This window comes from Sebastes fasciatus, chromosome 9, assembly GCF_043250625.1.
Source record: "Sebastes fasciatus isolate fSebFas1 chromosome 9, fSebFas1.pri, whole genome shotgun sequence".
In the NCBI taxonomy this organism is placed as follows: domain Eukaryota; kingdom Metazoa; phylum Chordata; class Actinopteri; order Perciformes; family Sebastidae; genus Sebastes; species Sebastes fasciatus.
This window is the reverse complement of record NC_133803.1, coordinates 11,396,842-11,410,553: the sequence shown is the minus strand read 5'-3', so window position 1 is coordinate 11,410,553 and position 13,712 is coordinate 11,396,842. Positions and strand designations below refer to the sequence as shown.

Below are 13,712 nucleotides of genomic sequence, written 5' to 3'. Positions count from 1 at the left end.
GCATCATGTTTGCTTTGCATTGCATAGTTTCTTTGCCATTCCTTCCTCGTTTTCATTGGTCTTTTGTTCTCCAACTGGTTGAAAAGACGTCTCAGCAGCAAGTTGTTTGTTGTTGTTTTTTTCACCCTTGCCATGCATTTGTATCCATCTCCGCATAGCGCCAAAACATTGCAAAGAATGTTGTATGTTGTATATTGGGTTTACTGCGCTTAATTTATTAGGTAAAAATTTGCATTCTCATTTCTATTTTCAGGGTGTGTATACGCTCTCATTGTATACTAGCCATGTGTTTTAACTGATTATGCTGTTTTCATTCCTTTAAAAGTGAATGCACATTTAATTTCATGTTTAGAGAAGTCATTATGTCAAATGTAACTAAATAAAGATAAACAACTTAATGGTTGCTGTAGAACAACAAACTGTGAAAAGGATTTATATTTATTTATATACATCATCCAATCAACTGCACCTGTTGGAGGGGGAGGAGAGATGTGTTACAGTTGTATATTTACTAAAATGAGGAAATAGAAATTCAGTCTGTCAGTGCCTTGGTTCATGTAGTTTACTGTATCTGACTCTGCTCCCTCACCAACATGACTGTTCATCTCAGCTTTCTTCTCATCATCACTGGACTCACAGGTCGGTCACCAGGTTCATGTTACAATTTAGAAATGTGGGTTTTTATCCATCTAATTCTTTAAACGTCATTGAGTAATATACCCTCCAGTTTGTATTTCAAATATGTTGAAGAATATAATGACCTAATGTGTAAAACAACAGCTAATATGAACATCTATTACATGCAGGTCATCTGAAGGAAGATTATTGTTAGAGAATAAAAGCATTAAAATGCTGTATTTGTTCTTGTTGCAGGAATTCACAGCATAACAACAGTCAGTGAAGTGTCAGTGAAGGCTGGAGATTCAATCTCCATCCCATGTCTCTATGACTCACAGCACATGAACCATGTAAAATACTTGTGTAAAGGAAATCATTGGTTCTCCTGCTCTTATGCAGTTAAAACAAACCAACCAAGTAGTTCAGGAAAGTTTTCAATCTCTGATGACAAAAGCAGAGGAATCTTCACTGTGACTATAAAAGATCTGACTGATGAGGACGCTGATTATTACTGGTGTGTTGTGGAGATTGATGGCGGGCCAGATGTCGGAGAGAAGTTTCACCTTTCGGTCACCAGAGGTAAGAGACCTTAAAAATCTTTAACATTTAAAATCCTTTGTGAACACTGAGGAGATTCTCATTGTTTGCTGCAATTTTTTAATTACTTTGTTACTCAAAATTATAGAAAATAAATGTAAAGGTTGAGGACATTAATTATCCACCAGTTGTATTAAGATGTCTGAAACATCACCAGCATGTACCAAACGCTTCTATTGAATTTGTTTTCCCTTAAGGTACGCCCAGTCTCTATGTGGATCATCAGGAGATTACAGGATTTAAAGGACATACTATAACCATAAACTGTCACTATCGTAACTCTGGAGAAATTAAGTGGTGCAGGCTGGGCAGCTCCTGTGTGACGATGTCGTCTGGACCAATAGATGGAACAAGAGTGACCACCAATGCAAGTGTCCCCAATGTTTTCACTGTGACTATGAGTGGACTGAGGACAGAGAGCAGCGGGTGGTATTGGTGTGCTATAGGAAGCTTACAGATGCTAGTACATGTAACTGTTACTGAGCAACCTACCACTAGTAAGTTATTATAAATTCTAAATATAAAATTGTAAATTCTAAATATTTTCAAGTATCATTTATAAATGTTTTGATTTAATATATAATATATATTGGTATTAATTATTATCATTTTACTCTAGTATTAATTGTCCTGTTTTGGATTATAGCCACTCTTACAGCAACAAGCCATTTTACCACCTTATCATCAACTCCTGAGCCTGTGAATGTCACCACTGTTTTTACAGACAACTCATCTACCACAGTTCAGGGTGAACAGCACAGGTCGGAAGCCTTCACATTTGCATTCAACTATATACACTGCATTCAAGTCTTTTCATTTAATTTGATTTGCATTATGTGATTTAAGCCGCAGTGTTCCAGTGGAGCTGATGCACTTCATCATCCCTTTGAGTTTGCTGATCTTTGTTGTAATGGTGACATTGTGCATCTGGTTTATGTTCAAAAGATACAGTAAGTCTATACTGAATTTTGATATTTCATACCAAAAGGTTTTTGTTAATCGTAAATATGTTTTACCATAAATGTAGACTATTGTGCATTATTGTCATTGAGCATTGATGGTCACTAATTGGAGTTTTCATTGCTTCACTTTTAGAGCGGACCAAAGCAGAATCATCTGCCACTATAATGGTACAGTAAGATATGCTGATTCATTTCCCGTTACATTTCTCTTACAAAGAAAGAGACGCTCTATCGTGGCCATTTGCTTAATTTAACCCTGCTGTGATACCGAGCGAAATAAAGACTACACATTTCAGAGACTATACTGTATTGTCCATTTGCAGCTGCAGGACTACCATGTATCACTGTAGCTGAACATCTAATAGTTATATTACACAAAATGCATTTTGATAATATCATTCTTGTGGATCTTTTGATAGGAGAATAGAGAAAGCATTGACAGATAGAAACTTAATTGAGCACATATGTGATGACAAATACAGTAATAGGTTTAATTAATAAATCACTTATGGTTATTGGTTGCCATTCATGTTCTGTCCTCTGCTCCTTCAACACAGGCTCAAGAGGCAGTAACATACAGTACTGTTAAGAAAAAGAGAAGAACTTCAGGCCGGGTAAGTGACTGTATGAATATTATTGGCTGAACCTTATGTTTCTTTTCTTTTTTCTTAAGTAAGACCCACCTCAGAATTATTAATATTTTCTTTGGACTATTGTATAGAATAAGGTTTTAGTAAACTCTAAATCCTCTCATGTGTTCACCTTAAAAAGGAAGTATTTTTATGAAATGGTACATGATTACTATTTTAATAAAGTTGGTCATGTTGATGTAATCTAATCAGATCTAGTCTAATAAAATGGTGTTTAGCCTTTATTTAAATAAGGGTTGATTTGCTCCTTCATCAGGCTGAAGAGGAAGTAACATACAGCAATGTTACGCACATGAGAAAAACTTCAGTTAAGGTAGCCGTAAACCATTAAACCACAACTTGTATTACACAACATAAGCACAAGAAAAGACACACTCAAATAGCATTTATTATTTCATCATACACATTTGTATTTGAATGATGCAAAAAACAGAAAAAGGTTTAACTGTGCAATCGATCTGTTTCACATCTGTCTCTTCTTTCTTACCCAGAGGTCAGAAGCTAACAGTGATGTGGGCGTGATGTACAGCTCTGTGGTTACTGTCGAACAACACACTGTGCGAAAGGTAAATTTTAATAGCCCAGTCTCACACTGTTACTCACATATATAGTGTAGCTTTTCTTAGCCATACTGCTAGTGTGGCAGTTGACTCTTAGTCTGCTTTATCTTTGATCTTTCTTAGTAATTGTCATTTTTTCTTCTGTTCTGCAACAGGTTGAAGCAAAAGACGAGGATGTAACATATAGCAGGTTGGCCCAGCACCAGCAGAACCTGTAACCCCATGTTACCCCTACATCTTATCTGCATGTCTATCACTGGACTCTTTTCTTAGATGATAGTGTTGCAATGTGTTGTCATCTGTTCTTTGGTTTTGCAACAACTTCTTACTTCTTTTTAATGTTGAGGGTTTACACCTTCTCCTTTTTTTATTCTCCTCTGCATAGCTGCAAAATGTTTCACACCAGTGCTGAACTGGGCCTGGTTTCCCAAAAGCATCTTAAAGCTAAGATGATTGCAATATCCATCTTACGACCCTTCTTAAGCTTAAGAGGTGTTTCCCAAAAGCTTCGACAAAAGCATTCCACTCTTAGCAATGATCCTATCGACTCGTAGGAGGTTAAAGAGCATCTTAATTCATTACAGTCTGTACTATATTGAACAGTGATGTTGTTTAAGTGACATTTGATGTAAAATGAAGGATAATGTTTAAAATAAAAAATAAGAAAATGAAATGAATAACGCACAAATGAATTCATCAATTGATCTATCAGTTTCTGTTGTCGTCCTCCTCTTTTCCTTTTTCTTGTCTTGTAGTATATTCATCTCTTCTGGCTGAAACGCCACTGCCCTGATGTTGTTTTTGCATTTTCCCCATCTTCTCTTTTCTTTTTATTAATGGTGCATGTTTGCCACACGATTAGAGGTTTGATACAGAAGAGACTACATTCACAATAGATGATGTGCACATTCGTGAAGATTATAAGAACAGACACTGCTTCATTTTGGGTTTAAAATGTGCCTAAACTTGCAGAATACTTTTGGCATCATTGGGCAAAAACTCCACAATAAGCTTTCATCTATCCATCATCATATTGTAGCATATTGTAATTCAAGTGTTCTGAGAGATAATTACAGTTCTGCACCTCCTCATGGCTCTGTTTTCAGGCTTTAAAAAATCTAGCCCGTGACGAAAGACTTTGGCCAATCAAAGGTCATTTCAGAGAGAGAGCGTTTCTATTGGCTGTTCATTCAACGGAGGCAGCTGTCAATCACTCACAAACTCCGATAAAACAGTCAAACTCGGCAATCAATAATCAATATTCTGTTACTGTACTGCCTGTTTCTCACCTCAAATGTTTTCAGAAACATCTTGTAGTGTACTGTTTAGCTGTAAAATGAAAAAGTTTGCTCCAGCTGGTGGGCGGTGCTTGGTATTTCCTCAACTGATCTCAACATGGCTGCCGGGTCACAGACATACATTTACATTGTAAACTCAGCCTGTGTGTCTCCTTTGTGGTTATTAAAACGCAGGTTACGAAAGATGAATAAGTTCACTCAAATAGCATTCATTATTTCATCATACACATTTGAAGCAGGTTAAACTGTTCAATTGATCTGTTTCATTTCTGTCTCTTCTTTCTTACCCAGTTGTCAGAAGCTAAGAGTGATGTAGACGTGATGTACAACTCTGGTTACTGTAGAACAACAAACTGTGCAAAGGATATGTATTTTTATTTATCATCCAACCAATTGCAACTGTCTTACAGGAGGGGGAGGAGAGATTTTAAGTGTTGCAGTTGCATATTTAAGAAAATGAGGAAATAGAAAGTCAGTCTGTCAGTGCCTTGGTTCATGTAGTTTTATCTGACTCTGCTCACTCACCAACATGACTGTTCATATCAGCTTTCTTCTCATCATCACAGGACTCACAGGTCGGTCACCAGGTTCATGTTACAATTTAGAAATGTGGGTTTTTTATGCATCTAATTCTTTAAATGTCATTGAGTAATATACCCTCCTGTTTGTATTTCAAGTGTGAAGAATATAATGACCGTGTGGGTAAAACAACAGATAATATGAACATCTATTACATGCAGGTCATCTGAAGGAAGATTATTGTTAGAGAATAAAAGCATTAAAATGCTGTATTTGTTCTTGTTGCAGGAATTCACAGCCTATCATTCAATGAAGTGTCAGTGAAGGCTGGAGATTCAATCTCCATCCCATGTCTCTATGCCTCAAAGTACATGAACCATGTGAAATACTTGTGTAAAGGATATTATTGGTCCTCCTGCTCTTATATAGTTAAAACAAACCAACAAAATTCAGGAAGGTTTTCAATCTCTGATGACAAAGATCAAAGAATCTTTACTGTAACTATAAAAGATCTGACAGATAAAGACACTGATTATTACTGGTGTGCTGTGAAGATTGATGGAGGGTCAGATGTCGGAGAGAAGTTTCATCTGTCAGTCACCAGAGGTAAGAGACCTTAAACATCGTTAAGCATATTTCAAATCCTTTGTGAACACTGAGGAGGTTCACATTGTGTGCTGCATTTTTTTAATTACTTTGTCACTCTAAATTAATGGGAATAAATGTAAAGTATGAGGACAGTAATTATCCACCAGTTGTAATAAGACGTCTGAAACATCACCAGCATGTCCGAAGGCTTCTGCAATTTCTCTTGAGTACTATTTGTTTTCCCTTAAGGTACGCCCAGTCTCTATGTGGATCATCAGGAGATTACAGAATTTAAAGGAGGTGATATAACCATCGATTGTCAAGGTAACTCTGGAGAAATTGCGTGGTGCAGGCTGGGCGTCCTCTGTGTGACGATGTCGTCTGGATCAATGGATGGAACAAGAGTGACCATCAGTAGGAGTGTCCCCAATGTTTTCACTATTACTATGAGTGGACTGAGGACAGAGAGCATCAGCTGGTATTGGTGTGTTAAAGGAAGCTTACATATGCCAGTACATGTAACTGTTACTGAGCAACTTACCACTAGTAAGTACTATAAGTAATTTGCATTAATAAATACTTGTCAAGTACAACAATCTATGTGTTGATTTAATACAGAAGTGATATTAGCATTGAGTATTGTTGTATTACTGTGGTAATCATGGTACTATTTTGAATTATTTACACATGTGAGGGCCAGCACCTATGCAGGGAGCACCACCCCTTGTAGGAGTGGTTGAGTGGAGCTTCCAGCCTTCATAAGGTCAGGTGTGGGTGAGCAGAGTCTCTTTGTCTGACTCCTGGTAGATGTGTGGCAGGTCAACACTGTTTGTCCAGATAAGGGAGAGATTTTGGGAGAGAAAAATGGCTCTGTTTTATCGTGAGTTTAACCACTTCCTTTGTATATAGATTTGTAGTGCAGCTGTGTCCTGAGCCGTCCAGAGTGATGCTCTGTAACCCTATACTGAAAAGGTATGTTACAGAAACACTTAAGTCTGTTAATTTCATATCATATCTTAAGAGTAATATGGTCAATCTAACCTTTTTAGGGAAAGATTCAGCCTTTTGCCCCTCCCCCGGTTGAGCCAAAGCAGAGCCAGTGAAGTAGGGCCCTGAGGAGTAAGGTAACTTAAAGTAGGCTGGTAATGTAGGAGGGTTACTCCCTCTGAGGTATTCTTACAGGTATATTTGATTTTTACTATGCTTTCCTTCTTTTTTCAGATTGAAGCTAGACTGCTGCTTTGCCTATGTGTATTTAACACCGAAGCCTGATTGACTACTGATTGTTGTACATGGACTAAAAGAGAGACTGTGTCCAGCCGCCCCTCTGTTGATTTGGACACATCCAACTCAGACTGTTGTATATTGGTGGTTATTTCTTGAAATACTTTTTAACTTTGTAAACCTGAACCAACTGATTAACATTACTTTGTATTTGTTTTTGTTCTTCCAGGCAGTGGGAGACCTGCGGGGAGTAGGCTAGTCGTGGTATTTCCCCTCTCTTCGCATGCTGTGTGGTAGGCCCAAAAGGGTGATGGTAACTTTTTACAGTTTCATACATTATCTATTTGCAGTGATGGTTGCCGTGTAGAGAAATAGTTCATAGTGTGCTCACGTGGTGAGTTTAAAGAGGGGTCATAATGGAATCTCCCCGCAGACAGAACCCTGCCTTAGTATTTATCATTTTCTTATATTCTTTTTGGGTTCTAATTTAAAAGGGAGGACAGTTGGAGTTTTATGGGAGAACTATTTTTAACTATTATTGTTGAATAAATATTGTTAACTTATAATTGTTCTCTACTTTTTTAGGCTATCCATTTCTAATAATTTTACCCTTTAATTCAATAAATCTGTTAATGTTGAACTGAATGCACGTCTCCCGCCCGTGAATCTGTGAATTTATTGGTGTCAACACTCAAGTTATTGAGGCCTATGGCCTGTGGGTCTCTGCAGTAGCATTGCATTGGCCATTCTCTATACTGTCTTGGGTTACAAAAGGGAAGGATTGGCTCTGTGGATGTGCTACACTGAACAGGCTGTTCTGTTTCCCATGTTTGCTGTTTGGCTGTACCACCGTCAAGGTCTGGACTAATGCAGAATATTGTGACCCGAACAATTTGCCCTGTGCGATAGCCAAGCACGAAAAGTCGGTGGTTCACATTCAGAGCCAGATTGCTCTGAAAACATTTGAACACAACAGAATCGACCTGGCTTTGGATGAGCAACGACGGCTGAGTGTTAGCATCCACAATGAGAAGCTAAAGAAAAATAGAGAAATCCTAAAATGTCTCATAGATGCTGTATGTTTCCTTGGTTAAACAGGAGCTAGCTTTCCGTGGGAACAATGAGAGTGCAAGTTCCTCAAACCGGGGGAATTTCATTGAACTGTTGCACCTGTTATCCAGCAAGGATGCTAATTTGGCCTCCCACTTGGTCAAACAGAATCCAAAATGACTTAATTGAAGCGATTGCAGATGTTCTGAAGGAAGACATAAAGAGGAACTGAGTGTGGCACAGTTTATTTCAGTGGAGGTGAATGAAACCACAGACATCACAAACTGGTGCTGAATAATATCCACAGTGCAGCTAAAACGAGAAGTGTATTTACCCTATGTCTGTCAACTTTGCACATATGGTGTAAAACGAGCTGGTTATTATCACAATCTTAGCGATTATATTTTTATTGCAAAAATTGGCCGACTGGCCGACAATAATGTGTGCGTCTTCTTCCATCCAGATCAGTATGATTGAATCATGTTCCCACCACCGGAGAGCACGCAGACAGGGATCGGATTGGGAACAGAAAGGCTGGTTATTAACTTTTACATATTTCTTTATTTAAAAAAAAAAAAAAAAACTAAAATGCTTGAGGGGGCTTCACTGGGGCTACGCAGATTTGTGACGTGGCTCCAGCATCCCCTAGCCCCGGTGTAGCGCCGTGCTCGACAGCGGCCATCGTTGTGAAATATTATACATGGTCAAAGATCGCCATCTTGTGTTGTAAATTAAGTTTATTGATTTGAAATAGCTGATGTCAGGATAACCGTATGGATGGCATGAATCATGGGGAAGAGATGTTGCACATTTTGAATACGTGGATCTGTGCAGACTATTGTGCATAGGCCTTTTTGTTGTGAAATTTTTGCTCTCTCTCTCTCTCTCTCTCCCCTCTCTCGATGGAGCTGTCGCTCTCTCTCTTTCTCCGTCTGTTTGTCTCTCTTACACAAACAATGCACTGCACTTATCAGATGTAGACTATTGGGAGAGTGTTGTAATGGGGACTGTAATGGAGTAATTGTTTAAGTTTGGTAATGGTATTTTATGACCTTGATTTTGAAGGATTCTCTTAGACTGCGTTGTGTACTCGCCTGCTAACACATGATACATGTGTGTGCATCCCGGTCTGCGACTGCCTACCTGACCCCTGACCCTAGATCTCACGGCACAGTACTGGTCATACCCCAAGAGCCATGTCCGCCCAGTGACCCAGCCTCCTTTCATAGGCCCACAAGCACAGCGCAGTCAGTGAACAGCTGATCCGAGATGCTGCGGTTGAGACGAGTTGACGCTACGGTTGTTGATGTTTAGTAAGTGCAATAAAACTTTGCAAGTGTAAAGCCAAGATACGTTATTACACCTGTTCAACAAGCATGAACAAGATGAAAAGGTTAATGATGAAGGAAAGTAACGTTTCAATCTGCTCTGATCTGACTGAAACTAAAGCTGGCAGAAGGCTGTGTAGCCTAACTGTTTAGGTTAGTTTGTCATGTATCTTACTAGTAAAGTGATCAGCTGGCTAAGACAAAGCCCTTAAAGCTGTTGTTGCCTGTTGAACTTGAGTTTATATGAGTTTATATGATGAATAAATACACTCAAATAGCATTTATTATTTCATCATACACATTTCTAATTGAATGAAGGAAAAAAAAAGTTAAACTGTTCAATTCAGATCTTCACATCTGTCTCTTCTTTCTTACCCTGAGGCCAGAAGCTAAGAGTGATGTGGACGTGATGTACAGCTCTGTGGTTACTGTAGAACAAAAAACTGTGCAAAGGTTATATATTTATTTATCTACGTCATCCAATCAACTGCACCTGTTGGAGGGGGAGGAGAGATGTGTTGCAGTTGTATATTTAGAAAATGAGGAAATAGAAAGTCAGTCTGTCAGTGCCTTGGTTGATGTAGTTTTATCTGAATCCGCTCCCTCACCAACATGACTGTTCATCTCAGCTTTCATCTCATCATCACTGGACTCACAGGTCGGTCACCAGGTTCATGTTACAATTTAGAAATGTGGGGGTTTTTTTATGCATCTAATTCTTTAAATGTCATTGAGTAATATACCCTCCAGTTTGTATTTCAAATATCATGAAGAATATAATGACCTAATGTGTAAAACAACAGCTAGTATGAACATCTATTACATGCAGGTCATCTGAAGGAAGATTATTGTTAGTGAATAAAAGCATTAATATGCTGTATTTGTTTCTTGTTGCAGGAATTCATAGCATGACAACAGTCAGTGAAGTGTCAGTGAAGGCTGGAGATTCAATCTCCATCCCATGTCTCTATGCCTCAAAGTACATGAACCATGTGAAATACTTCTGTAAAGGATATCATTGGTCCTACTGCTCTTATATAGTTAAAACAAACCAACAAAATTCAGGAAAGTTTTCAATCTCTGATGACAAAAAGCAAAGAATCTTCACTGTGACTATAAAAGATCTGACGGTTGAGGACACTGATGATTACTGGTGTGCTGTGAAGATTGATGGAGGGTCAGATGTCGGAGAGAAGTTTCACCTGTCAGTCACCAGAGGTAAGAGACCCTAAACATCTTTAAGCACATTTCAAATCCTTTGTGAACACTGAGGAGGTTGTCATTGGTTACTGCATTTTTTAGTAATTATCCATCAGTTATAACTACCGTATTGTATACAACACCTCTGAAACATCACCAGAATGTACCAAAGGCTTCTGCCCTTTTCTATTGAATTTGTTTTCCCTTAAGATACGCCCAGTCTCCATGTGGATCATCAGGAGATCACAGGATTTAAAGGAGGTAATATAACCATCAATTGTCACTATCTTAACTCTGGAGAAATTGCGTGGTGCAGGCAGTGGTTAGCACTGGCGCCTCACAGCTAGAGGGTTGCAGGTTCGAATCCGGCTTGGGACCCTTCTGTGTGGAGTTTGCATGTTCTCCCCGTGTTAGCGTGGGTTTTCTCCGGGTACTCCGGTTTCCTCCCATTGCGGTAGCGGGAGAGGGATAGAGTGGGTCTGCCGACCAATCAGCTTCCAGGATTTCCATTTTCTGTAGACAAATCATGTGGCGGCTTTCCATTTTCACTGCCGACGTCATCCATTTTCAATACCGACGTCATCCATTTTCACCGCGGATACAGCCAATCGGAGCTCTGGATTCCATTTTCAGGCAACGAATCGTGTGGCTGATCTCCGCCACGTCATCCATTTTTGAATAGCCAATCACAGCCGTCCCAGCGGACGCGATGCGGAGGAGGGACTTTTGAACTATTCACTGCCGTCGTCGCAGAAACGCCTATTCAGCTACAGACAGGTAAATGTCATTATTAACATTATATTCAGCTACAGACAGGTAAATGTCATTATTAACATTATATTCAGCTACAGACAGGTAAATGTCATTATTAACATTATATTCAGCTACAGACAGGTAAATGCCATTATTAACATTATATTCAGCTACAGACAGGTAAATGTCATTATTAACATTATATTCAGCTACAGACAGGTAAATGTCATTATTAACATTATATTCAGCTACAGACAGGTAAATGTCATTATTAACATTATATTCAGCTACAGACAGGTAAATGTCATTATTAACATTATATTCAGTTAAAGACAGATAAATGTCATTATTAACATTACGTAACAGTGATATTGGGTTCTCTTAGACAATACGGATTAAACGTGTTTTAGCTTTCTGGCGTTTTTTAATGTGGGCTGATTAAGAGTCGCTGTGAAATCAATGAATAGGTTTGTAATGTTACTCTGTCTAAGCTAGCCTGGCTTTAATTATGTTAGCTAGACTTGGTGAATAAGTTATCAATCACTTTATCATCTGTTCAGAGCTCTGATCATTATGCTGAGGCTACGTTACAGTTACAGTTACATAGAGGTAACGTTACTCCTACTGTATGAGCTCCTCAGCGTTGTTAAACTAACACAGTCACTTCTTTTAGCTCAGACAGGTAACTGTAAGATAACTGGTGTTATATTAATGATTATATGATCATAAACGTTATGTTAATACTAAAGCTATATATACATATACAGTATGACTGCTACTGTTTAGCTTCTTAACGTTGTGAAACAAAGTTTACTATCACAGTCACTGTTTTTAGCTCAGACAGGTAACTGTCAGATAACTGCTGTGTTATATTAATGTTCATGATTCATGATTATATGATCATAAACGTTATATTAAACGTTCATACTTAAGTTATATAAACATGACTGTAGTTTGCAAGGTTTTTCAAGGTAAAAGAAACATAATTATCATATGTGTGAAATTGTTTCTACATATAAGTTTTATTTCAATGTCTGTTTAGACTTCTCCAGGCTGTCAGTCATCCTGCATCCTCTGCCCCAGAAGCTCAGCCTGCAGTCCAGTCTGAATCCTCACCTGGTGTCTCAGGTGGCAGAAATACAGTTGGTAAGTAATGTTTACATAAACCTCACAACAAAGCAATAGTAACAGTTGGGTCGAATCTATTTAACATACAACCGACAGCATACGGACATTAAGACATTATATGTTACATGTAGTGTAATTTCACAGCAGTTTATCCTGTTTATTTGCTTACTGATGACAAATTGTATGTTTAGGGGACGGGCATGGTATGCCAGGTATGGATCGGGTTGACAGCCTTGCAGAGCACCTGGTAGAACTGAGGACACAGAGCTCCATGACTCTCAGCAACCAGCAGGTTAGTAATATCTGTAATTTGGAATACCATGCTTAGTCCAAAAAGAATAAGACAATGTTGTTGTTTTCATTTCATTAATTACTCACATAAGCCTGTTGTGTGAATAAATATTCAGTCTCTGTTGTTCTTTTCATGTTTCTTTATAAGGGAAGCACAATTGTGGCCCTGTAGCAAAACCTGCTGGACGTTGACAGAGGGCCCAGCAATCTACAGCGGGCTGGTCACTGCCGGAGGCCCCGCTGGAGTCTGAGCTGAAGGAGTTTCTGGTGAATCTGTGCTGTAAATCATTCTGTCTGATGTTGCAGGGAGTCAGACCCAATGACAAACATTAAGAATAGTATTATCTTCTTCAAATTATTTGTTCTTGTTGTTTCACGTGTTCCAGGCCCAAAGACAATAAAGTTAAAGCTTTAATATCATTACTGTCTCAATTCATGTGTATTCCTATGGTTATTTTTTTAATTAATTACACACAGCAAGTCCATCCCAATATTGCTCAACTATTCTCCAGTACATTATGATTTATTCTACTAACATTTTGACCTATCTTGCCTAACAGTTCATTAATCAGTCATAAGGAGGATGTATGCAATAATATTAAGCGTCTTTGAGATTACTAAAAAGCGCTATATAAATCTAATATATTATTATTATTATTATTATTATTATAATAATGCAAAACATCATCATGGATGATGATAATGTTTTGTATATTTGTTATCTGTAGTAATCTACCAGTTATATGACTGTATAAGGAAACCTGAACGATTTTCAATATTAATGTATTAGTTGCAGTGCACAAGTCTTGCATTAAAATTATATCTTGAGTCAATTCAAGTTTACACGAGCAACACAAACTATTTTTTACTGCATATTATAAACTTCGACCCTGCCAGAGACGAGATTCGAACTGCCTCTCAAGTGGACATGTATTGTTCCCCCCGA

General features: G+C 38.3%; 1 protein-coding gene and 1 long non-coding RNA gene across 2 annotated transcripts in view; both read left to right on the top strand.

Annotated features, from left to right (window-relative positions):
* The window catches only part of LOC141773886 (uncharacterized), a 48,548-nt gene that overhangs the window by 1,144 nt on the left and 33,692 nt on the right, over positions 1 to 13,712 (top strand). The window lies entirely within an intron of this gene.
* Positions 535 to 4,064, top strand: LOC141773883 (uncharacterized). Its single transcript, XM_074646037.1, has 10 exons — positions 535 to 639; positions 874 to 1,197; positions 1,413 to 1,712; positions 1,862 to 1,976; positions 2,068 to 2,165; positions 2,311 to 2,345; positions 2,735 to 2,791; positions 3,084 to 3,140; positions 3,319 to 3,393; positions 3,543 to 4,064. Exons 1-10 carry the CDS (start codon positions 594 to 596, stop codon positions 3,603 to 3,605), a joined length of 1,170 nt encoding a protein of 389 aa, XP_074502138.1. The 5' UTR covers positions 535 to 593; the 3' UTR covers positions 3,606 to 4,064.